Consider the following 27,261-nt stretch of genomic DNA (forward strand, 5'->3'; position numbering starts at 1 on the left):
AGCACCATCCACTCAGGTGTCGACCCCGCAGGGGGTGACATCACATTTACAGGCATCTGCACCGCCTCCACATAAGCCTCCTCATCAAACATGTCGACACAGCCGTACCTACACACCGCAAACACACAGGGAATGCTCTGACAGAGGACAGGACCCCACAAAGCCCTTTGGGGAGACAGAGAGAGAGTATGCCAGCACACACCAGAGCGCTATATAACACTGGGATCCCACTATCAATGAGTGTTTTCCCTATAGCTGCTTTTTTATATATATTACATATATATATATCTATACTGCGCCTAAATTTAGTGCCCCCCCTCTCTTTTTTACCCTTCTGTAGTATTCTCAGACTGCAGGGGAGAGCCAGGGAGCTTCCTTCCAGCGGAACTGTGAGGGAAAAATGGCGCCAGTGTGCTGAGGGAGAAGCCCCGCCCCCTTTTCGGCTGACTTTCTCACGCTTTTTCTGTGATACTGGCAGGGGTAATTTTACATCTATATAGCCTCTGGGACTATATATGATGTATATTTTGCCAGCCAAGGTGTTATTTATTGCCCTCAGGGCGCCCCCCCTCCCCCAGCGCCCTGCACCCATCAGTGACCGAAGTATCAGGTGTACATGAGGAGCAATGGCGCACAGCTGCAGTGCTGTGCGCTACCTTGGTGAAGACTGAAGTCTTCTGCCGCCGATTTTCCGGACCTTCTTCGTGCTTCTGGCTCTGTAAAGGGGACGGCGGCGCGGCTCCGGGAACGAACACCAAGGTCGGGTCCTGCGGTCGATCCCTCTGGAGCTAATGGTGTCCAGTAGCCTAAGAAGCCCAAACTACCACCTGTTAGGTAGGTTCGCTTCTTCTCCCCTTAGTCCCTCGCTGCAGTGAGTCTGTTGCCAGCAGATCTCACTGAAAATAAAAAACCTAAATATACTTTCTTTCTAGGTGCTCAGGAGAGCCCCTAGTGTGCATCCAGCTCGGCCGGGCACAAGAATCTAACTGAGGTCTGGAGGAGGGTCTTAGTGGGAGGAGCCAGTGCACACCAGTAGTCTAAAAGCTTTCTTTATAGTTGTGCCCAGTCTCCTGCGGAGCCGCTAATCCCCATGGTCCTTACGGAGTCCCCAGCATCCACTTAGGACGTTCGAGAAAAAAAGATTATTTAGCATCATTGCTTTGATTTGGCTAAAAGCTTTAACTCTGACTTTACTTTAAGAGAGTAGGGCAGGAAACCAAGATTTAAACATGAAGTAATAGTTAGTGGCTACCTGAAGTGGTGACCCCCAGTTACCTTCTTCCATAAACTGCTATCATTATGCACACTTAGAACAAATAGTGGAGATGTCATATGAGAGAGCACTCAAGCAATAGAGCCTCATTGAAGTCTATACAAGATCCAGAATAGGTCATCCCTTGGATCACCAAAACTCCTACAGTTCATCACCTACTGTACACTTGAGTACATAATATTGGAAAATATTCAGGCCTCTCTCGCTATTTACTCCTGGGAGATCCCACTTGCACCTTTGACATGTAATCCAGTGTTCACTCCAGGGCTCTCAACCAAACACTATCGAGTAGTCCTGGAAAGGACACAAAGAGGAATATTCAATTGGGGGCGAAATATTGAAAAATGTAGCGGAACAGGGTTTCAACTGAAGGAGATAAAATCAGGCATGGTAATTTCTATAGACATTACCCAAGCTTTTATACTCGCAGCATTAGAGCAAGTCCAATTTTCCATAAGATTTTTAAAATAAAAAATGTTGGAACTTTGCTTCAGAACCCCTTGACACACCCCTCTAATGACTAATTAGGCAATAAATAACATTACTGTGCCTGTGCTCCTTCTCCGTCTCGGCATGCAGGATTTTTATGCTCATGAGCCAGGTAGCTTCACTACCACCATGCAAGATAAGGGGGGGGGGGGGGGGGCGCACAAGATGGCCACTGGGCCACTGAGGAGAGGTCCATGGGGTGGCTGCTTAGGTGGTGGTCGAGGAAAAGTGTCCTGTCACCAATAGAGATAAGGGGTTATGGGGTGCATGGGAGGCAAGGTACAGGATAGCTGCTGAGGTGGGGGCCAAGGAATAGCGGGGTAGATGTATTAACTTGGAGAAGGCATAAGGTAGTGATAAACCCGTGATATGCGCAAGGTGATAAAGGCACCAGCCAATCAGCTCCAATATGTAAATTAACAGTTAGGATCTGATTGGCTGGTGCCTTTATCACCTTGCACATATCACGGGTTTATCCCTTCCTTATGCCTTCTCCAGGTTAATACATCTGCCCCAGTGTCCTGTCACCATGCACGATAAGGGGTGCAGGAAAGAGGGGGAGGGGTAAAATGCAGGTACAGGAATGTCTGCTGAGGTAGGTGTCAAGGGATTGCGTCCAGTCACCTCCCTAACCCACCACCCCCATCATCCACTTCGCCATAACACAGGGGTCTACAGTGCAGAAGAGGAGAGGTTGGTAAGCACTGAGGCTATCTGGAGGGAAAGAGGGGGCAGGAGAGAGGGGAACTTCATACCTCAACATCTCAGCATTAGAAACCAGACCCAGGTGCAGGGAGTGACAGGGAAAAATTCTTTATCAGCAGATGGATCAATCAACATGATTCCGAGGACTGCACCCACTACAGTTGCACAGCCAGGTGGGAGGTCTCCTGCTGCCAAGAAATGCCGATGCAGGTAGATACAGTGGTGTTGGACCACAGTGGTTTAATAGTGAATCTTCCTAGTCAGATTTTCATATTTTTTCTCTACTACAGATTTTTGCGTTACCAATTTTGCAATCAAATCTTTTCAAATTGAATACCGTAGGTATTGGGAGCATACATTCCTGCGTTAATTAAAATTTGTCACGAGGCCCGCTTATTTTTTTGCAGCTGAAATTTCACCCCCAATTGAATACAGTATGACCCCATGATTCAGCCTGCTGGTAGACTGGAGAAGGATGTAGTACTTTACACATTGCGGATTTAACTCAAAACTTTTGGCCATGTGTTAGGATTGGTTAACCTATAAAGAATTTTATAACTACATGTCTCTTACAGTGCTCTTCTAATTGGCTGTACACACTCAGCAGCCATGATGTCCTTGTAATCCACATAGACCTGCGAGTACATCTCTCATACAAACTATTCTCAGGCAGAATCACAATGGAACCATTTCTCCTTCTCTGCCTGCTGTTTATCAGATGACTGTGGTTTAGTACCTCCATCACCCTCTGTTTTTTCCTTATAATTCCATCAAGATATCCCATTCCTTTCTTACTAAATTAATAAGTCAACATCTGTCTTTTCAGTTTACCTCATTCAAAGGTTGTATGGCTCTCACGATGACCTACAGTATTTGTATTGCCAGAAGCTACTTAATGTCTTGCAACTAAAGTATTGTCTATCGTCAACTGTAAATGGATACATCCTTCAAATAAAAATAGATTGTATAAAAACAGTAAAAATAAGAATTTACTTACCGATAATTCTATTTCTCGTAGTCCGTAGTGGATGCTGGGGACTCCGTCAGGACCATGGGGTTTAGCGGCTCCGCAGGAGACAGGGCACAATAATAAAAGCTTTAGGATCAGGTGGTGTGCACTGGCTCCTCCCCCTATGACCCTCCTCCAAGCCTCAGTTAGGATACTGTGCCCGGACGAGCGTGCATAATAAGGAAGCATATTGAATCCCGGGTAAGACTCATACCAGCCACACCAATCACACCGTACAACCTGTGATCTGAACCCAGTTAACAGTATGATAACAACGAAGGAGCCTCTGAAAAGATGGCTCACAACAAGAATAACCCGATTTTTGTAACAATAACTATGTACAAGTATTGCAGACAATCCGCACTTGGGATGGGCGCCCAGCATCCACTACGGACTACGAGAAATAGAATTATCGGTAAGTAAATTCTTATTTTCTCTAACGTCCTAAGTGGATGCTGGGGACTCCGTCAGGACCATGGGGATTATACCAAAGCTCCCAAACGGGCGGGAGAGTGCGGATGACTCTGCAGCACCGAATGAGAGAACTCCAGGTCCTCCTCAGTCAGGGTGTGCCCCTGACCAAGTAGCAGCTCGGCAAAGTTGTAAAGCCGAGACCCCTCGGGCAGCCGCCCAAGATGAGCCCACTTCCTTGTGGAATGGGCTTTTACTGATTTTGGCTGTGGCAAGCCTGCCACAGAATGTGCAAGCTGAATTGTACTACAAATCCAGCGAGCAATCGTCTGCTTAGAAGCAGGAACACCCATCTTGTTGGGTGCATACAGGCTAAACAGCGAGTCAGATTTTCTGACTCCAGTCGTCCTGGAAACATATTTTCAGGGCCCTGACAACGTCAAGTAACTTGGAGTCCTCCAAGTCCCTAGTAGCCGCAGGTACCACAATAGGTTGGTTCATGTGAAAAACAGAAAACACCTTAAGGAGAAATTGAGGACAAGTCCTCAATTCTGCCCTGTCAGAATGAAAAATTAAGTAAGGGCTTTTATATGATAAAGCCGCCCATTCTGACACACGCCTGGCTGAAGCCAGGGCTAATAGAATCTTCACCTTCCATGTGAAATATTTTAATTCCACAGTGGTGAGTGGATCAAACCAATGTGACTTTAGGAAACTCAAAACAACATTGAGATCCCAAGGTGCCACTGGGGGCACAAAAGGAGGCTGTATATGCAGTACCCCTTTTACAAACGTCTGAACTTCAGGCACTGAAGCCAGTTCTTTCTGGAAGAAATTCGACAGGGTCGAAATTTGAACCTTAATGGACCCTAATTTTAGGCCCATAGACAGTCCTGTTTTCAGGAAATGTAGGAACGACCCAGTTGGAATTCCTCTGTAGGGACCTTCTTGGCCTCACACCACGCAACATATTTTCGCCAAATGCGGTGAAAATGTTTTGCGGTTACATCCTTCCTGGCTTCGACCAGGGTAGGGATGACTTCATCTGGAATGCCCTTTCAGGATCCGGCGTTCAACTGCCATGCCGTCAAACGCAGCCGCGGTAAGTCTTGGAACAGACAAGGCCCCTGCTGGAGCAGGTCCTTTCTTAAAGGTAGAGGCCACGGTTCTTCCGTGAGCATCTCTTGAAGTTCCGGGTACCAAGTCCTTCTTGACCCATCCGGAACCACGAGTATCGTTCTTACTCATCTCCTTCTTATGATTCTCAGTACTTTTGGTATGAGATGCATAGGAGGGAACACATACCCTGACTGGTACACCCACAGTGTTACCAGAGCGTCCACCGCTATTGCCTGAGGGTCCCTTGACCTGGCGCAATATTTGTCTAGTTTTTTGTTCAGGCGGGACGCCATCATGTCCACCTTTGGTTTTTCCCAACGGTTTACAATCATGTGGAAGACTTCCCGCTGAAGTCCCCACTCTCCCGGGTGGAGGTTATGCCTGCTGAGGAAGTCTGCTTCCCAGTTTTCCACTCCCGGAATTAACACTGCTGACAGTGTTATCACATGATTTTTCGCCCAGCGAAGAATCCTTGCAGTTTCTGCCATTTCCCTCCTGCTTCATGTGCCGCCCTGTCTGTTTACGTGGGCGACTGCCGTGATGTTGTCCCACTGGATCAATACCGGCTGACCTTGAAGCAGAGGTCTTGCTAAGCTTAGAGCCTTGTAAATTGCCCTTAGCTCCAGTATATTTATGTGGAGAGAAGTCTCCAGACTTGATCACACTCCCTGGAAATTTTTTCCTTGTGTGACTGCTCCCCAGCCACTCAGGCTGGCATCCGTGGTCACCAGGACCCAGTCCTGAATGTCGAATCTGCGGCCCTTTCATAGATGAGCACTCTGCAGCCACCGCAGAAGAAAACACCCTTGTCCTTGGAGACAGGGTTATCCGCTGATGCATCTGAAGATGCGATCCGGACCATTTTCCCAGCAGATTCCACTGAAAGGTTCTTGCGTGAAATCTACCGAATGGGATCGCTTTGTAAGAAACCACCATTTTTCACAGGACCCTTGTGCAATGATGCACTGATACTTTTCCTGGTTTTAGGAGGTTCCTGACTAGCTCGGATAACTCCCTGGCCTTCTTCTCCGGGAGAAAACATCCTTTTCTGGACTGTGTCCAGAATCATTCCTAGGAACATTAGACGTGTCGTCGGAAAAAGCTGCGATTTTGGAATATTTAGAATCCACTCGTGCTGTCGTAGAACTACTTGAGATAGTGCTACTCCGACCGCCAACTGTTCTCTGGACCTTGCCCTTATCAGGAAAGCGTCCATATTTCTTTTAGGAAGAATCATCATTTCGGCCATTACCATGGTAAAGACCCGGGGTGCCGTGGACAATCCAAAAGGCAGCGTCTGAACTGATAGTGACAGTTCTGTACCACGAACCTGAGATACCCTTGGTGAGAAGGGCAAAATTTGGACATGTAGGTAAGCGTCCCTGATATCCAGTGACACCATATCGTCCTGGTTCGCTATCACTGCTCTGAGTGACTCCATCTTGATTTGAACCCTTGTATGTAATTGTTCAAATCTTTTAGATCTCACCGAGCCGTTTGGCTTCAGTACCACAATATAGTGTGGAATAATACCCCTTACCTTGTTGTAGGAGGGGTACTTTGATTATCACCTGCTGGGAATACAGCCTGTGAATTTTTTCCCAATACTGCCTCCCTGTCGGAGGGAGACGTTGGTAAAGCAGACTTCAGGAACTTGTGAGGGGAAGACGTCTCGAATTTCCAATGTACACCTGGGATACTACGTGTAGGATCCAGGAGTCCACTTGCGAGTGAGCCCACTGCGTGCTGAAACTCTTGAGATGACCCCCCACCGCACCTGAGTCCGCTTGTATGGCCCCAGCGTCATGCTGCGGACTTGGCAGAAGCTGTGGAGGACTTCTGTTCCTGGGAATGGGCTGCCTGCTGCAGTCTTCTTCCCTTTCCTCTAACCCTGGGCAGATATGACTGGCCTTTTGCCCGCCTGCCTTTATGGGTACGAAAGGACTGAGACTGAAAAGACTGTGTCCTTTTCTGCTGAGATGTGACTTGGGGTAACAAAAGTGGATTTTCCAGCTGTTGCCATGGCCACCAGGTCCGATGGACCGCCCCTTTATACGGCAATACTTCCATGTGCCGTCTGGAATCTGCATCACCTGACCACTGTCATGTCTATAAACATCGTCTGGCAGATATGGACATCACATCTACTCTTGATGCCAGAATGCAAATATCCCTCTGCGCATCTCGCATATATAGAAATGCATCCTTAAAATGCTCTATAGTCAATAAAATATTGTTCCTGTCAAGGGTATCAATATTTTCAGTCAGGAAATCCGACCAAGCCCCCCCAGCGCTGCACATCCAGGCTGAGGCGATTGCTGGTCGTAGTATAACACCAGTATGTGTGTATATACTTTTTAGGATATTTTTCAGCTTCCTATCAGCTGGCTCTTTGAGGGCGGTCGTATCTGGAGACGGTAACGCCACTTGTTTTTATAAGCGTGTGAGCGCCTTATCCACCCTAAGGTGTGTTTCCCAACTCGCCCTCACTTCTGGCGGGAAAGGGTATACCTCCAATAATTTTCTATCGGAGGAAACCCACGTATCATCACACACACTTTAATTTATCTGATTCAGGAAAAACTACAAGTAGATTATTCCCACCCTACATAATACCCTTATTTGTGGTACTTGTAGTATCAGAAATATGTAACACCTCCTTCATTGCCCTTAACATGTAACGTGTGGCCCTAAAGGAAAATACGTTTGTTTCTTCACCGTCGACACTGAAGTCAGTGTCCGTGTCTGTGTCGACCAACTGAGGTAAATGGGCGTTTTTACAAGCCCCTGACGGTGTCTGAGACGCCTGGACAGGTACTAATTTGTTTGCCGGCCGTCTCATGTCGTCAACCGACCTTGCATCGTGTTGACATTATCACGTAATTCCTAAATAAGCCATCCATTCCGGTGTCGACTCCCTAGAGAGTGACATCACCAATACAGGCAATTTGCTCCGCCTCCTCACCAACATCGTCCTCCTACATGTCGACACACACGTACCGACACACAGCACACACACAGGGAATGCTCTGATAGAGGACAGGACCCCACTAGCCCTTTGGGGAGACAGAGGGAGAGTTTGCCAGCACACACCAAAAACGCTATAATTATACAGGGACAACCCCTTATACAAGTGTTTTCCCTTATAGCATTTTCACATATGTAATCATATCGCCAAATAAGTGCCCCCCCTCTCTGTTTTAACCCTGTTTCTGTAGTGCAGTGCAGGGGAGAGCCTGGGAGCCTTCCTCACAGCAGAGCTGAGCAGGAAAATGGCGCCGTGTGCTGAGGAGAATAGGCCCCGCCCCCTAAAACGGCGGGCTCTTCTCCCGGAGTTTGTGAGATCTGGCAGGGGTTAAATACATCCATATAGCCTCAAGGGCTATATGTGATGTATTTTAGCCATAAAAAAGGTATAATACATTGCTGCCCAGGGCGCCCCCCCCAGCGCCCTGCACCCTCAGTGACCGCCGGTATGAAGTGTGCTGACAACAATGGCGCACAGCTGCAGTGCTGTGCGCTACCTTATGAAGACTGAAAGTCTTCTGCCGCCTGTTTCTGGACCTCTTCAACTTCGGCATCTGCAAGGGGGGTCGGCGGCACGGCTCCGGGACGAACCCCAGGGTGAGACCTGTGTTCCGACTCCCTCTGGAGCTAATGGTGTCCAGTAGCCTAAGAAGCAAATCCATCCTGCACGCAGGTGAGTTTACTTCTCTCCCCTAAGTCCCTCGTAGCAGTGAGCCTGTTGCCAGCAGGACTCACTGAAAATAAAAAACCTAACTTAAACTTTTATTCTAAGCAGCTCAGGAGAGCCACCTAGATTGCACCCTTCTCGGCCGGGCACAAAAATCTAACTGAGGCTTGGAGGAGGGTCATAGGGGGAGGAGCCAGTGCACACCACCTGATCCTAAAGCTTTTATTATTGTGCCCTGTCTCCTGCGGAGCCGCTAAACCCCATGGTCCTGACGGAGTCCCCAGCATCCACTTAGGACGTTAGAGAAATAGCTTTAACATGGAGTGTGAATACATATATGTACTATACTAAAGGAATTAAGACATCTTACAATGCTTTCATCTGAAGTTAATAAAATTAATTTACCCATTATTAATCACTAAATACATTGCGGTACCATTTTACACAGAAAACATTCAGCTGCTTACCTATTATATGTCGACTTGCAAAAATTTCTGATGTGGCTAAGACATGGGAGTTTATAAGTGCTTCATCTATCCGTAGGAAGGTCTGGTCTCCACTTGCACCAACCCACGTTGCTTTCCTTCCGTATTTTGAGCCAATGTTGGGCATGGGTGCTGGCTTTGCATTCCAATAAGGCATGTCTAAGATTGGTCTTCCAAGCTGTCCTTTCTATGAAGAACAATTCATATACTAGGATTAACAATCATAATTCATCACCAATTACACCTTCAGAATTGTGTGTGTGTATTGATGTGATAATGATCCCCTTGGGTCCATGATACTTATTAAAACAAAACCTCCCCATTTCGCTTTTCTGTGCAATGTAATGTAAATATTTCTGCCTGGTTTGATGTGGGGTGTTTCCAGAGCAAAAATGTGGTGGACCAGTAATGGCAACTATGGCTACAGTAGTATATAAAATAGTCATAAAAGCTTAAAGCAGGTATCCTACATAGTTAATAGACTTCAGCTTGCCATAAGCATTAATAGTGGCATAAATGATGTGAAAAATAATAAAAATAAATATTGTGCTCAGGGTTGGGAGGAAAAACTTTTTTTTACATTAAAGTTTTAATTAAATTTTTTTATTCATGATTTAGAAACCTTGTTCAACCATGTTTCAATGCTTTTTAACATTAATAATGTTATTAAGCTTTGATTTGATTTATTTTACATCTTTCAATAAAACCAGTTTTTTACAGCTTATTATTCCTGTTACAACTGAACTTATGTAGATAGACTAAACATTAATACATATAAAGTATACTCAGAAATAGATGAAATTGATAAGAACAACAAGTTAATGTTAAGCATTTGTCCTACTTATAATTAAATAAATCTGAATAGTAATACAAAATGGAATATTCTAAAGGACTTTTCAGAGAAACACACACACACACACACACAAAAAGGGAGTTCAGCATCAGCACTGGCATTAAACGTTTTGGGGGGGAATTCAAATGTTTGAAAAGTCGGTTGAGTGTCTGTTTTTTCCTGTCTATTAAACACCCAACTAACATTTCAAACAATTGAATACCCCCCTTTGAATACAAAGCACTTTTTAGATTAATAGTCTTTTTTTTAAAAGTCATGGCGCTGAGACTGTAGTCACAGAATTAGAAAAAAGGATTTTAATTACCTACTGGTAAATCCTTTTCTCGTAGTCCATAAGGGATATTGGGAAAACTTAGTACGATGGGTATAGACGGGGTTCAAAAAGCCGATGCACGTTAAATTTCTTCACTGGGTGTGCTGGCTCCTCCACTCTATGCCTCCTCCCACAGGCAGTTATAGGTAAAACAGGAGAAGGAGAAAGGACATATATGAGAAAAGAAAACATGATAACAAAGAGTGGTGAAATTTAATACCAGCACACCACGAACATATATAAACCAGCAACGGCTGGCAATAAAAGCAACAGCTGAACAGGTAAAAACATAACAGAGAACCTGCAGAAAAGTCAACGCACTGAGGCAGGCACCCAATATCCCTTACGGACTATGAGAAAAGGATTTACCGGTAGGTAATTAAAATCCTATTTTCTCTAGCATCCATAAGGGATATTGGGGAGACTTAGTATGATGGGAACGTCCCAAAGCTTCCAGAACGGGCGGGGACGTGCAGAGACATCTGCAGCACCACTTGCCCAAACTGGGTATCCTCTTTGGCCAGGGTATCAAACTTGTAGATCGTCACAAAAGTGTTCTTCCCCGACCAGGTAGCAGCTCGGCATAGTTGCAAGGCCGAGACTCCACGGGCAGCCGCCCAGGAAGAGCATACAGATCTTGTGGAGTGGGCCTTCAGGGACTTAGGAACAGTAAGGCTGCCGACACATAGGCCTGTTGGATAGTAAATCTAATCCAATGAGCAATGGACTGCTTTGAAGCAGGGCAACCCTTTTTCTGTGCATCATAGAGCATAAACAAGTAATCAGTGTTTCTAATCCGAGCCGTTCGCTTGACATAGATCTTCAAGGCTCGCGCAGCACCCAATGCGTCCGGAGGAGCAGAAGTGTGAGAACTAGATGGAACCACGAGAGGCTGATTCAAGTGGAACGCAGAGACGACCTTTGGCAGGAACTGCTGCCTAGTCCTGAGCTCCGTAAAAGACCAAGTAGGGACTTTTATACAATAAGGCCCCCAAGTCTGAGACACGTCTATAGCACAAACCAGGGCCAGTAACATCACTGTCTTCCACTTGAGGTGCTTGTCTTCTACCTACCGTCGTCAGAGGTTCAAACCAGGAGGACTGTAGAAATTCCAACACCACATTCAAATCCCAGGGTGCCATAGGCGGCACAAAAGGAGGTTGTATGTGGAGTACCCCTTGCAAGAAGGTCAGAACTTCTAGAAACACTGCCAATTTCTTCTGGAAAAAAATTCAGAGCGCTGAAATTTGGACCTTAATGGAACCGAGACGTAAGCCCTTATCTACACCAGCCTGCAGAAAACGTAAGAAATGTCCCAAGTGGAACTCTGCAGACGGACATGTGCGTTCCTCGCACCAAGAGACATATCTTCTCCAGATATGATAGTGTTTTGACGCCAGAAGTTTCCTGGCCTGAACCATGGTAGCAATAACCTTTTAAGAAAGGCCCTTGTGAGTTAGGATGTTCCGCTCAACCTCCATGCCTTCAAACAAAGTCGCCGTAAGTCCGGGTAGACGAACGGTCCCTGTTGAAGATCGCTTCTCAGTGGTAGAGGCTAAGGGTCTTCGACAGACAAGTCCAGAAGATCCACGTACCACGCCCTCTGAGGCCAATCCGGGGCAATCAGAATTCCTGGACTCCTTGATTTCGGATTAGCGCGAGCACCCTTGGGAGCAACGAAGAAACAGGTAGACCAGCCGGTAAGGCCAAGGCGACGTCAGTGCATCCACTGCCCTCGCCTGAGGGTCATTGGTGCGTGAGCAATACCAGTGAAGCTTCTTGTTGAGTCGAGAAGCCATCATGTCTATCTGTGAACAGCCCCATCAGCGCATGATCTGCTGGAACACCTGATGGTGGAGTCCCCACTCCCCCAGGTGAAGATCATGACGACTCAGGAAGTCCGCCTCCCAGTTGTCCACACCCGGAATGAAGATTGCGGACATTGCTCTTGTATTTCTTTCCGCCCAGAGTAGTATCTTTGACACCTCTCGCATGCAGGCTCTGCTTTTTGTCCCTCCTTGTCGATTGATGTGCACCACTGCTGTGGCGTTGTCCGACTGAACCTGGATCGTGTGATCCGTGAGCAGAGGAGAGGCCTGAAACAGAGCATTGTATATCGCCCGAAGTTCCAGAATGTTGATTGGAAGGAGGGCTTCGTGAGCTGACCACTTGCCCTGGAACTGCGCCCCTTGGGTGAAAGCTCCCCATCCTTGCAGACTCGCATCTGTCGTGAGGAAAGTCCAATCCTGAATCCCAAACCGCTGGCCTTCCAGGAGATTGGAAGACTGCAGCCACCACAGGAGGGAATACCTGGCCTGAGGTGACAGCCGAATCATCCGGTGCATCTGTAGATGTGATCTGGACCACTTACTCAGGAGATCCAACTGAAATGTTCTGGCATGGAACTTTCCATATTGGATCACCTCGTATGAGGAGACCATTTTTCCCAACAATCTTATGCAAAGATGGATCGACACTCAAGTAGGTCGGAGCACCATACGGACCATCTTCTGAATTGTTCTCACCTTGTCGTCTGGTAGGAACACCTTCTGGGCCACAGTATCCAGCAATATCCCCAGGACCAGGAGCCTCTGAGTTGGTTCCAGCTGGGACTTCTGAAAGTTGAGGATCCACCCATGGTGTGACAGAAGGTGAGTATGGATATGGAGCAATAAAAGCTCCCTGGATCTTGCGCTTATCAGAAGATCGTCCAGGTAAGGGACAACATTGACCCCCTGGACCCGGAGTTGGAACATCATCTCCGCCATCACCTTTGTGAATACCCTCGGAGCTGTGGACAGGCCGAAGGGCAGGGCCTGGAACTGGTAGTGATCGTCCAGCAGGGCAAACCAAAGGTATGCTTGATGAGGTGGCCAAATCGGAATATGAAGGTACGCATCCTTGATATCCAAAGAGACCATGAATTCCTGTTCCTTCAGGCCTGCAATCACTGCTAGCAAGGATTCCATTTAGATCTTGAAAACCTTGAGGTAAGGATTCAAAGACTTTAGATTCAAAATGGACCTTACCGAACCGTCCTGTTTCAGTACCACAAACAGGCTGGAGTAATAACCCTTACCTCGTTGTATTGGTACTGGAACAATGACGTGGGACTGGACCAACTTTTGGTTGGCCTGTTTTAATGTAAACCTGCAAAGCTTGATTTGAAAAATCGTTGGGAAGGAGTACCATCGAATTCCAGCTTGTAGGCCTGAGAAATGAGATTCCTGACAGAGGAATCCTGGCAGGAAGCCTCCCAGACGCTGCTGAAGTGATGCAGTCGAGCTACCACCTCGAGATCCCCTCGGGGTGGGCGGGCACCGTCATGCTGAGGTCTTAGTGGTAGCAGAACTGGTGGTCTGTTCCTGAGAGCTGGTGCTTGCAGGTTCTCTCGACTTACCTCTGGTGCCTCTATCGAAATCTGTTAGACCGAAAGGACTGCACAGATGGCCCCGTGTAGGAGAGTCTCGCCGGCGGGGCCCCAGAGGGAAGAAACGTGGATTTCCCAGCCGTAACTTTGGAAATCCACGTATCCAACTCAACCCCAAAGAGCAATTCCCACGAAAAGGGGAGGGATTCCACACTGCACTTAAATTCTGCGTCCACAATCCACCGACACAACCACAAAGCCCTGCGCGCAGACACTGCCATGACAGAAGTCATAGCATTAATATTTCCCATCTCCTTGAGCGAGTCACATAGGACGCGTGTAGTGTCCTGAATGTGCTTGAGGAGAGTGACCAGGGGCATAGCCCCGGAGAGGCCCTCCTGAATCTGAGTAACCCACGTATGAATGGCATGGGTCATACAGCTATGACCGGCCTCTGCGATACACCTGCTGCCATGTAAATAGATATTAGCATAGTCTCTATATTCTGGTCCCCAGGATCCTTTATGGTAAAGGAACCCGAGGCAGGCAGCACCGCCTTTTAGACAGTCGAGAGACTGATACGTCAACCCCTGGGGGTTCCTCCCAAAACTTCCTGCCTTCAGGAGCAAATGGAGAGTGCACAAAAACTTTTTGGACACTTGGAATTTTTTTCCAGACTAACTTAAATAGGTAATCTAACTCTGCCAAATCAGGGCAAGTGATATTAGGCTTGTTTCGTGTAAAGAAAAACAACTGCTGTGACGCAGCATCCTCTAGAGTGAGCTTTAACACTTTCTGTATACCCAAAATTAGGGGTTCAATACCCTGAGCAGAATCTGAATTCTCAATCACAAGATCAAAATCTTCCCCAACCTCCTGTATATCCTCATCTGTATCAGATGAGGATCTACAGGAGGATATACACCACGCTTTTGTGTACCTGCATTCGAGAGAGGGGGGTCTGTGTAACATCTGCCCTAGAAGCTAAGTCTACAACAGTTTGTTGTAGTAGCTGAAATTTCTGCACATTAGCAGTGAGCTGGGATGAAATATCAGACATCATAGTTTTAAGAGACCCTAGCCAGTGGTGCCCTGGACCCTCTCCCTCAGCCCCTTCACTGAGTTGTGAAGATTGGCTGGTTCACAAGAAAAAGAATCAGATGACAATGGAGAGAATCTGGTGTGGCATAAACTGCACAGCTTGTGTTTACCTATGTTTCACAGTAAGCACAATAACATACACACAGACAATAATATATTGCAAGCCTGCCCTTACTGTATGTGAGAGGAGACAGAGAGAGAGAGAGAGGCACCAGTACACCCTTAGCTGCACTGCCCCAGTGAGGCTGACAGCTAACTATAACACAGTTAATACCAGTAAATTCTGTCCTGCAGAGGACACAGACCGTGTACAATTAGCTACTCCTTGTGAGGCAGGAAGCGCTGTGTGCTGTCTGTGGCTGCATTAAGCAGAGGAAGGCGCCAAAAGGCCACTGGTCCTGCTCTGAGTTAGCTACACCCCCTCCAAAGGCGCCAGAGCTATAATGATATTTATACTGGCGAAGTCATCTGTGTGGCTTAAAAACGTTGCACAAGTGCTAGTTCAAGCTAATATAAGCTAGCCTACACGGGGAGCTCTAGTGGAACTCCCCCAGGAGGGTCCCTTATGTTGCGCCCGCGTTCAGCCGCACTTTGAACCGAGGGCCCCCGGTTTGTACTCACCACAGACGTCACCTTCATGCTAGTGTTAGGGGTGTGTGGCGTGCTGCGATTTTAACAGCCAAGGCGCAGCTCCCTGCTGAACAAACAACCTCTCAGGACGGTGGTCCTGTAGCGGGGAGGCGGCTCTGCACCTCGCAAGGCTGGTGCCCCCCCCCCCTAACTCCTACGGTGCAAGTATGCTGTTGCCCAAACAGCATACCGAAAATAATAGCAGTTTAAAAGAAATTGAAGAAAACTCTCTGGAGCTGCAAAGATGTGCATCCTCTCCTGAGGGCTTTTTTTTTTTTTTTTACTGCCTGTGGGAGGGGGCATAGAAGGGAGGAGCCAGCAGACCCAGTAAAAAAAATAAGATTTTACTCACCGGTAAATCTATTTCTCGTAGTCCGTAATGGATGCTGGGACTCCGTAAGGACCATGGGGATTAGCGGCTCCGCAGGAGACTGGGCACAACTAAAGAAAGCTTTAGGACTACCTGGTGTGTACTGGCTCCTCCCACTAAGACCCTCCTCCAGACCTCAGTTAGGATACTGTGCCCGGAAGAGCTGACACAAATAGGAAGGATTTTGAATCCCGGGTAAGACTCATACCAGCCACACCAATCACACCGTATAACTCGTGATACTATACCCAGTTAACAGTATGAAATATAACTGAGCCTCTCAACAGATGGCTCAACAATAACCCTTTAGTTAGGCAATAACTATAAACAAGTATTGCAGACAATCCGCACTTGGGATGGGCGCCCAGCATCCACTACGGACGAGAAATAGATTTACCGGTGAGTAAAATCTTATTTTCTCTGACGTCCTAAGTGGATGCTGGGAACTCCGTAAGGACCATGGGGATTATACCAAAGCTCCCAAACGGGCGGGAGAGTGCGGATGACTCTGCAGCACCGAATGAGCAAACTCTAGGTCCTCCTCAGCCAGGGTATCAAACTTGTAGACTGTTGCAAAAATGTTTGAACCCGACCAAGTAACAGCTCGGCAAAGTTGTAAAGCCGAGACCCCTCGGGCAGCCGCCCAAGAAGAGCCCACTTTCCTTGTGGAATGGGCTTTTACAGATTTAGGGTGCGGCAGTCCAGCCGCAGCATGTGCAAGTTGAATCGTGCTACAGATCCAGCGAGCAATAGTCTGCTTAGAAGCAGGAGCACCCAGCTTGTTGGGTGCATACAGGATAAATAGCGAGTCAGTTTTCCTGACTCCAGCCGTCCTGGAAACATATACTTTTCAGGGCCCTGACCACGTCCAGTAACTTGGAATCCTCCAAGTCCCAAGTAGCCGCAGGCACCACAATAGGTTGGTTCACATGAAAAACGGATACCACCTTAGGAAGGAATTGGGAACGAGTCCTCAGTTCCGCCCTATCCATATAAAATACAGATAAGGGCTTTTGTATGACAAAGCCGTCAATTCTGATACACGCCTGGCCGACGCCACGGCCCACAGCATGACCACTTTCCACGTGAGGTATTGTAGCTCCATGGATTTAAGTGGCTCAACCCAATGCGACTTCAGGAAATCCAACACCATGTTGAGATCCCACGGTGCCACCTGAGGCACAAACGGGGGCTGACTATGCAGCACTCCCTTAACAAAAGTCCGAACTTCAGGCAGTGAAGCCAGTTCTATTTTGGAAGAAAATCGATAGAGCCGAAATCTGGACCTTCATGGAACCCAATTTTAGGCCCATAGTCACCTCTGACTGTAGGAAGTGCAGAAATCGACCAGGCTGAAATTTCTGCTTTGGGGCCTTCCTGGCCTCACAGCACGCAACATATTTCCACCATATGCGGTGATAATGGTTTGCGTTCACTTCTTTCCTAGCTTTAAATAGCGTAGGGATAACTTCCTCCGGAATGCCCTTTTCCTTCAGGATCCGGCGTTCAACCGCCATGCCATCAAACGCAGCCGCGGTACGTCTTGGAACAGACAGGCCCCCTGCTGCAGCAGGTCCTGTCTGAGCGGCAGAGGCCATGGGTCCTCTGAGATCATTTCTTGGAGTTCTGGTTACCAAGCTCTTCTTGGCCAACCCGGAACAATGAGTATAGTTCTTACTCCTCTCCTTCTTATTATTCTCATTACCCTGGGTAAGAGAGGCAGAGAAGGGAACACATACACCGACTGGTACACCCACGGTGTTACCAGAGCGTCCACAGCTATCGCCTGAGGGTCCCTTGACCTGGCGCAATATCTTTGAAGCTTTTTGTTGAGGCGGGACGCCATCATGTCCACCTGTGGCCTTTCCCAACGGTGTACAATCATTTGGAAAACTTCTGGATGAAGTCTCCACTCTCCCGGGTGGAGGTCGTGTCTTCTGAGAAAGTCTGCTTCTCAGTTGTCCACTCCGGGAATGAACACTGCTGACAGTGCTAACACATGATTTTCCGCCCATCGGAGAATCCTTGTGGCTTCTGCCATCGCCATCCTGCTTCTTGTGCCGCCCTGTCGGTTTACATGAGCGACCGCCGTGATGTTGTCTGACTGGTTCAGCACCGGCCGGTGTTGAAGCAGGGGTCTAGCCTGACTTAGGGCATTGTAAATGGCCCTTAGTTCCAGAATATTTATGTGTAGGGAAGTCTCCTGACTTTTCCATAGCCTTGGAAGTTTCTTCCCTGTGTGACTGCCCCCCAGCCTCGAAGGCTGGCATCCGTGGTCACCAGGACCCATTGATGCACCGACACCTGTATACGTATTAGGAGGTCTCTGTCTAGAGACGACAACTCCTTGGACTTCTCCTCCGGGAGAAACCCTTTTTATCCTGTTCTGTGTCCAGAACCATACCCAGGAACAGTAGACGCGTCGTAGGAACCAGCTGCGACTTTGGAATATTCAGAATCCAGCCGTGCTGTTGTAGCACTTCCCGAGATAGTGCTACTCCGCCGAACAACTGCTCCCTGGACCTCGCCTTTATAAGTAGATTGTCCAAGTACGGGATAATTATTTCGGCCATTACCTTGGTAAATACCCCGGTGCCGGGGACAGACCAACGGCAACGTCTGGAATTGGTAATGACAATCCTGTACCACAATTTTGAGGTACTCCTGGTGAAGAGGGTAAATAGGGACATGCAGGTAAGCATCCTTGATGTCCAGTGATACCATGAAATTCTCCAGGCTTGCAATAATCGCCCTGAGCGATTCCATTTTGAACTTGAACCTTCGTATATAAGTGTTCAAGGATTTCAATTTTAGAATGGGTCTCACCGAACCGTCTGGTTTCGATACCACAACATTTTGGAATAGTAACTCCGGCCTTGTTGAAGGAGGGGTACCTTGATTTCACCTGCTGGAAGTACAGCTTGTGAATTGCCGCCAGTACTACCTTTCTCAGAGGGCAGCAGGCAAGGCTGATGTGAGGTAACGGCGAGGGGGAGTCGCCTCGAACTCCAGCCTGTATCCCTGTGATACTATTTGCAGAACCTAGGGATCCACCTGTGGGCAAGCCCACTGGTCCCTGAAGTTCCCGAGACGCGCCCCTACCGCACCTGTCTCCACCTGTGGAGCCCCAACGTCATGCGGTGGACTCAGAGGAAGCGGGGGAAGATTTTTGATCCTGGGAACTGGCTGCTGGTGCAGCTTTTTCCTTCTTCCCTTGTCTCTGTGCAGAAAGGAAGCGCCTTTGACCCGCTTGCTTTTCTGAAGCCGAAAGGACTGTACCTGAAAATACAGTGCTTTCTTAGGCTGTGAGGAAACCTGAGGTAAAAATTTTTCTTCCCAGCTGTTGCTGTGGATACGAGGTCCCAGAGACCATCCCCAAACAATTCCTCACCCTTATAAGGCAGAATCTCCATGTGCCTTTTATAGGCAGCATCACCTGTCCACTGCCGGGTTTCTAATACCCTCCTGGCAGAATGGACATTGCATTAATTTTGGATGCCAGCCGGCAACTATCCCTCTGTGCATCCTTTATATCTAAGACGACGTCTTTAATATGCTTTACGTTAGCAAACTATTATCCCTGTCTTAGAGTATTAATATTATCTGACTGGGTATCAGACCACGCTGCAGCAGCACTATTTATGCTGAGGCAATTGCAGGTCTCAGTATATAACCTGAGTGTGTATATACAGACTTCAGGATAGCCTCCTGCTTTTTATCAGCAGGCTCCTTCAAGGTGGCCGTATCCTAAGACGGCAGTGCCACCTTTTTTGACAAACGCGTGAGCGCCTTATCCACCCTAAGGGATATCTCCCAACATGACCGATCCTCTAGCGGGAAAGGGTACGCCATCAGTAACTTTTTAGAAATTACCAGTTTCTTATCGGGGGAACCCACGCTACTTTACACACTTCATTAATTTATCTGATGGGGGAACAAAACACTGGCTGCTTTTTCTCCCCAAAAATAAAACCCCTTTTATGTGGTACTTGGGTTCATGTCATAACACATTTTCCATTGCCGAGATCATGTAACGGATGTTCCTAGTGGATTGTGTATATGACTCAACCTCGTCAACACTGGAGTCAGACTCCGTGTCGACATCTGTGTCTGCCATCTGAGGTAACGGGCGCTTTTTTGAGCCCCTGATGGCCTTTGAGACGCCTGGGCAAGCCGGCTGTCCCACAGCTGTTTTACGTCATCCAGCCTTCTATGTAAGGAGTTGACATTGTCGGTTAATACCTTCCACCTATCCATCCACTCTGGTGTCGGCCCCACAGGGGGCGACATCCCATTTATCGGCCTCTGCTCCACCTCCACGTAACCTTCCTCATCCCACATGTCGACACAGCCGTACCGACACACAGCACACACACAGGGAATGCTCTGACTGAGGACAGGACCCCACAAAGTCCTTTGGGGAGACAGAGAGAGAGTATGCCAGCACACACCAGAGCGCTATATAATGCAGGGATTAACACTATAACTGAGTGATTTTTCCCCCAATAGCTGCTTGTATAAACAATATTGCGCCTAAATTTAGTGCCCCCCCTCTCTTTTTAACCCTTTGAGCCTGAAAACTACAGGGGAGAGCCTGGGGAGCTGTCTTCCAGCTGCACTGTGAAGAGAAAATGGCGCCAGTGTGCTGAGGGAGATAGCTCCGCCCCTTTTTCGCGGACTTTTCTCCCGCTTTTTTATGGATTCTGGCAGGGGTATTTATCACATATATAGCCTCTGGGGCTATATATTGTGATGATTTTGCCAGGCAAGGTGTTTATATTGCTGCTCAGGGCGCCCCCCCCCCAGCGCCCTGCACCCATCAGTGACCGGAGTGTGAGGTGTGCATGAGGAGCAATGGCGCACAGCTGCAGTGCTGTGCGCTACCTTGGTGAAGACTGAAGTCTTCTGCCGCCGATTTTCCGAAACACTTCTTGCTTCTGGCTCTGTAAGGGGGCCGGCGGCGCGGCTCCGGGACCGAACATCAATGGCCGGTTCCATGCGGTCGATCCCTCTGGAGCTAATGGTGTCCAGTAGCCTAAGAAGCCCAAGCTACCACCAGTTAGGTAGGTTCGCTTCTTCTCCCCTTAGTCCCTCGCTGCAGTGGAGTCTGTTGCCAGCAGATCTCACTGTAAAATAAAAAACCTAAAATATACTTTCTTTCTAGGAGCTCAGGAGAGCCCCTAGTGTGCATCCAGCTCAGCCGGGCACAAGAATCTAACTGAGGTCTGGAGGAGGGTCTTAGTGGGAGGAGCCAGTGCACACCAGGTAGTCCTAAAGCTTTCTTTAGTTGTGCCCAGTCTCCTGCGGAGCCGCTAATCCCCATGGTCCTTACGGAGTCCCAGCATCCACTTAGGACGTCAGAGAAATTAAAAGTGCATCGGCTCCTTTGGACCCAGTCTATACCCATCGTACTAAGTCTCCCCAATATCCCATATGGATGTTAGAGAAAATAAGAATTTACTTACCGATAATTCTATTTCTCGGAGTCCGTAGTGGATGCTGGGGTTCCTGAAAGGACCATGGGGAATAGCGGCTCCGCAGGAGACAGGGCACAAAAAAGTAAAGCTTTACTAGGTCAGGTGGTGTGCACTGGCTCCTCCCCCCATGACCCTCCTCCAGACTCCAGTTAGGTACTGTGCCCGGACGAGCATACACAATAAGGGAGGCATTTTGAATCCCGGGTAAGACTCATACCAGCCACACCAATCACACCGTACAACTTGTGATCTAAACCCAGTTAACAGTATGACAACAGAAAGGGCCTCTTAAAGATGGCTCCTTAACAATAACCCGAATTAGTTAACAATAACTATGTACAAGTATTGCAGATAATCCGCACTTGGGATGGGCGCCCAGCATCCACTACGGACTCCGAGAAATAGAATTATCGGTAAGTAAATTCTTATTTTCTCTATCGTCCTAAGTGGATGCTGGGGTTCCTGAAAGGACCATGGGGATTATACCAAAGCTCCCAAACGGGCGGGAGAGTGCGGATGACTCTGCAGCACCGAATGAGAGAACTCCAGGTCCTCCTTTGCCAGGGTATCAAATTTGTAAAATTTTACAAACGTGTTCTCCCCCGACCACGTAGCTGCTCGGCAGAGTTGTAATGCCGAGACCCCTCGGGCAGCCGCCCAAGATGAGCCCACCTTCCTTGTGGAGTGGGCTTTTACAGTTTTAGGCTGTGGCAGGCCTGCCACAGAATGTGCAAGTTGAATTGTGTTACAAATCCAACGAGCAATCGACTGCTTAGAAGCAGGTGCGCCCAACTTGTTGGGTGCATACAATATAAACAGCGAGTCAGATTTTCTGACTCCAGCCGTCCTTGCAATGTATATTTTTAAGGCTCTGACAACGTCCAACAACTTGGAGTCCTCCAAGTCGCTAGTGGCCGCAGGCACCACAATAGGTTGGTTCAGATGAAATGCTGATACCACTTTAGGGAGAAAATGCGGACGAGTCCGCAGTTCTGCCCTATCCGAATGGAAGATTAGATAAGGACTTTTATAAGATAAAGCCGCCAATTCAGATACTCTCCTGGCAGAGGCCAGGGCTAGTAACATAGTCACTTTCAATGTGAGATATTTCAAATCCACCTTTTTCAATGGTTCAAACCAATGGGATTTGAGGAAATCTAAAACTACATTTAGATCCCACGGTGCCACCGGAGGCACCACAGGAGGCTGTATATGCAGTACTCCCTTGACAAAAGTCTGGACCTCAGGGACAGAGGCCAATTCTTTTTGGAAGAATATTGACAGGGCCGAAATTTGAACCTTAATGGATCCCAATTTGAGACCCATAGATAATCCTGATTGCAGGAAATGTAGGAAACGACCCAGTTGGAATTCCTCCGTCGGAACCCTCCGATCCTCGCACCACGCTACATATTTTCGCCAAATGCGGTGATAATGTTTCACGGTGACTTCCTTCCGTGCCTTAATCAAGGTAGGAATGACTTCTTCTGGAATGCCTTTCCCTTTTAGGATCTGGCGTTCAACCGCCATGCCGTCAAACGCAGCCGCGGTAAGTCTTGAAAAAGACAGGGACCCTGCTGTAGCAGGTCCCTTCTCAGAGGTAGAGGCCACGGTTCGTCCGTGAGCATCTCTTGAAGTTCCGGATACCAAGTCCTTCTCGGCCAATCCGGAACCACTAGTATTGTTCTTACTCTTCTTTGCCGTATGATCTTCAATACCTTTGGTATGAGCGGCAGAGGAGGAAACACATACACTGACTGGTACACCCAAGGAGTTACCAGTGCGTCCACAGCTATTGCCTGTGGATCTCTTGACCTGGCGCAATATTTGTCCAGTTTTTTGTTGAGGCGAGACGCCATCATGTCTACAATTGGTCTTTCCCAACGGTCTATTAACATGTTGAAGACTTCTGGATGTAGACCCCACTCTCCCGGATGAAGATCGTGTCTGCTGAGGAAGTCTGCTTCCCAGTTGTCCACGCCCGGGATGAACACTGCTGACAGTGCTATCACGTGATTCTCCGCCCAGCGAAGAATCTTGGCAGCTTCTGCCATTGCACTCCTGCTTCTTGTGCCGCCCTGCCTGTTTACATGGGCGACCGCCGTGATGTTGTCCGACTGAATCAACACCGGCTTTCCTTGCAGGAGAAGTTCTTATGTGAAGAGACTTTTCCAGACTCGTCCATACTCCCTGGAAGTTTCTTCCTTGTGTGACTGCTCCCCAGCCTCTCAGGCTGGCGTCCGTGGTCACCAGGATCCAATCCTGAATGCCGAATCTGCGGCCTTCTAATAGGTGAGCCTTCTGCAACCACCACAGAAGTGACACCCTTGTCTTTGGTGACAGGGTTATTCGCAGGTGCATCTGCAGATGCGACCCTGACCATTTGTCCAACAGATCCCTTTGGAATATTCTTGCATGGAATCTGCCGAATGGAATTGCTTCGTAAGAAGCCACCATTTTTCCCAGGACTCTTGTGCATTGATGTACTGACACTTTTCCTGGTTTTAGGAGGTTCCTGACCAGATCGGATAACTCCTTGGCTTTTTCCTCTGGAAGGAAAACCTTTTTCTGAACCGTGTCCAGAATCATTCCTAGGAACAGCAGACGAGTTGTCGGGATTAAATGGGATTTTGGAATATTCAGAATCCACCCGTGTTGTCTTAGCACCTCTTGAGATAGTGCTAAAGCTGTCTCCAGCTGTTCTCTGGACCTTGCCCTTATTAGGAGATCGTCCAAGTATGGGATAACTAATACGCCTTTTCTTCGAAGAAGAATCATCATCTCGGCCATTACCTTGGTAAAGACCCGAGGCGCCGTGGACAATCCGAACGGCAGCGTCTGAAACTGATAGTGACAGTTTTGAACAATGAACCTGAGGTACCCCTGGTGTGCGGGGTAAATCGGAACGTGTAGATACGCATCCTTGATGTCCAAGGATACCATAAAGTCCCCTTCTTCCAGGTTCGCTATCACTGCTCTGAGTGACTCCATCTTGAACTTGAACTTTTTTATGTAGAGGTTCAAGGACTTCAGATTTAGAATAGGCCTTACCGAGCCATCCGGCTTCGGTACCACAAATAGAGTGGAATAATACCCCTTTCCTTGTTGTAATAGGGGTACTTTGACTATCACCTGCTGAGCGTACAGCTTGTGAATGGCTTCCAACACCCTCTCCCTTTCGGAAGAGACGGTTGGTAAGGCAGACTTCAGGAAACGATGAGGAGGATCCGTCTCTAATTCCAACCTGTACCCCTGAGATATTATCTGCAGGATCCAGGGGTCTACCTGCGAGTGAGCCCACTGCGCGCTGTAATTTTTGAGACGGCCCCCCACTGTCCCCGAGTCCGCTTGAGAGGCCCCAGCGTCATGCTGAGGTTTTTGCAGGAGCCGGGGAGGGCTTCTGTTCCTGGGAAGGAGCTGCCTGTTGGTGTCTCTTCCCTCTTCCTCTGCCTCGTGGCAGGTACGACAAGCCCTTTGCTCTCTTATTTTTGTAGGAGCGAAAAGGCTGCGGTTGAAAGGTCGGTGCCTTTCTCTGTTGGGGAGTGACTTGAGGTAAAAAAGTGGATTTCCCGGCAGTAGCCGTGGCCACCAAGTCTGATAGACCAACTCCAAATAACTCCTCCCCTTTATACGGCAAAACCTCCATGTGACGTTTTGAATCCGCATCGCCTGTCCACTGTCGTGTCCATAAGGCTCTTCTGGCTGAAATGGACATAGCACTCACCCGAGATGCCAGTGTGCAAATATCCCTCTGTGCATCACGCATATAGATAAATGCATCCTTTATTTGTTCTAACGACAGTAAAACATTGTCCCTATCTAGGGTATCAATATTTTCAATCAGGGATTCTGACCAAACTACTCCAGCACTGCACATCCAGGCAGTTGCTATAGCTGGTCGTAGTATAACACCTGCATGTGTGTATATATTCTTTTGAATAACTTCCATCTTTCTATCTGATGGATCCTTAAGTGCGGCCGTCTCAGGAGAGGGTAACGCCACTTGTTTGGATAAGCGTGTGAGCGCCTTGTCCACCTTAGGGGGTGTTTCCCAGCGCGCCCTAACCTCTGGCGGGAAAGGGTATAATGCCAATAACTTTTTTGAAATTATCAACTTTTTATCAGGAGCAACCCACGCTTCATCACACACGTCATTTAATTCTTCTGATTCAGGAAAAACTGTTTGTAGTTTTTTTACACCATACATAATACCCTGTTTTACGGTATCTGTAGTATCAGCTAAATGTAACGTCTCCTTCATTGCCAAAATCATATAACGTGTGGCCCTACTGGAAAATACGTTTGAATTTCTACCGTCGTCACTGGAATCAGTGCCCGTGTCTGGGTCTGTGTCGACCGACTGAGGCAAAGGGCGTTTTACAGCCCCTGACGGTGTTTGAGGCGCCTGGACAGGCATTAATTGATTGTCCGGCCGCCTCATGTCCTCAACTGACTGTTTAAGGGAAGATAAACCATCACGTAATTCCACAAATAAAGGCATCCATTCTGGTGTCGACCCCCTGGGGGGTGACATCTGCATATTTGGCAATTGCTCCGCCTCCACACCAATATCGTCCTCATACATGTCGACACCACGTACCGACACACACCGCAAACTCACAGGGAATGCTCTAATGAAGACAGGACCCACTAGTCCTTTTGGGGAGACAGAGGGAGAGTCTGCCAGCACACACCACAAAGCGCTATATATACAAGGGATATCCTTATATTAAGTGCTCCCTTATAGCTGCTTTAATATATATATATATATAGCCATTAATGTGCCCCCCCTCTCTGTTTTACCCTGTTTCTGTAGTGCAGTGCAGGGGAGAGACCTGGGAGCCGTTCTGACCAGCGGAGCTGTGACAGAAAATGGCGCCGTGTGCTGAGGAGATAGGCCCCGCCCCTTTTTCGGCGGGTTCTTCTCCCGCTATTTTTCCAGTCAGGCAGGGGTTAAATATCTCCATATAGCCCCTATGGGCTATATGTGAGGTATTTTTAGCCTTGTATAAGGTTTATATTTGCCTCTCAGAGCGCCCCCCCCCAGCGCTCTGCACCCTCAGTGACTGCCCAGTGAAGTGTGCTGAGAGGAAAATGGCGCACAGCTGCAGTGCTGTGCGCTACCTTATGAAGACTGAGGAGTCTTCAGCCGCCGGTTTCCGGACCTCTTCACGCTTCAGCATCTGCAAGGGGGTCGGCGGCGCGGCTCCGGGACCGGACTCCACGGCTGGGCCTGTGTTCGATCCCTCTGGAGCTAATGGTGTCCAGTAGCCAAGCAGCAAATCCACTCTGCATGCAGGTGAGTTTACTACTTTCCCCCTAAGTCCCACGTTGCAGTGATCCTGTTGCCAGCAGGACTCACTGTAAAGAAAAAAACCTAAACTAAACTTTCTCTAAGCAGCTCTTTAGGAGAGCCACCTAGATTGCACCCTTCTCGTTCGGGCACAAAATCTAACTGGAGTCTGGAGGAGGGTCATGGGGGGAGGAGCCAGTGCACACCACCTGACCTAGTAAAGCTTTACTTTTTTGTGCCCTGTCTCCTGCGGAGCCGCTATTCCCCATGGTCCTTTCAGGAACCCCAGCATCCACTTAGGACGATAGAGAAAAATAAGTTTGTTTTTTTTAAACATTTGGTATACAACAAGGTGGTCTAAACCAGCCAATCCTGACTGTGCGGTTACATTGACTTTGCACCCATTAATTACGTACTGTATACACTGATAGACATATGCACCATACAAAAGAGCAGCCAGTATGTTGTAGGTAAGTTAAAACCTAAAGCATGCCATACATTAGACCATAGGTTCTCAAACTCGGTCCTCAGGACCCCAACACAGTGCATGTTTTGCAGGTAACCCAGCAGGTGCACAGGTGTATTAATTACTCAGACACATTTTAAAAGGTCCATAGGTGGAGCTAATTATTTCACTTGTGATTCTGTGAGACCTGCAAAACATGCACT

At 48.1% G+C, this 27,261-nt stretch overlaps 1 protein-coding gene across 16 annotated transcripts in view; it reads right to left on the reverse strand.

The window, feature by feature from the left end:
* The window catches only part of MYCBP2 (MYC binding protein 2), a 705,517-nt gene that overhangs the window by 407,608 nt on the left and 270,648 nt on the right, over window positions 1-27,261 (reverse strand). For all 16 annotated transcript variants that reach the window (XM_063952980.1, XM_063952968.1, XM_063952974.1 and 13 more), the window contains one exon: window positions 9,168-9,372. In XM_063952980.1, the coding sequence (XP_063809050.1) occupies window positions 9,168-9,372 (205 nt within the window). The remainder of the gene's footprint in view (window positions 1-9,167; window positions 9,373-27,261) is intronic.

This window comes from Pseudophryne corroboree, chromosome 2 (genome assembly GCF_028390025.1).
Source record: "Pseudophryne corroboree isolate aPseCor3 chromosome 2, aPseCor3.hap2, whole genome shotgun sequence".
Taxonomy (NCBI): Eukaryota; Metazoa; Chordata; class Amphibia; order Anura; family Myobatrachidae; genus Pseudophryne; species Pseudophryne corroboree.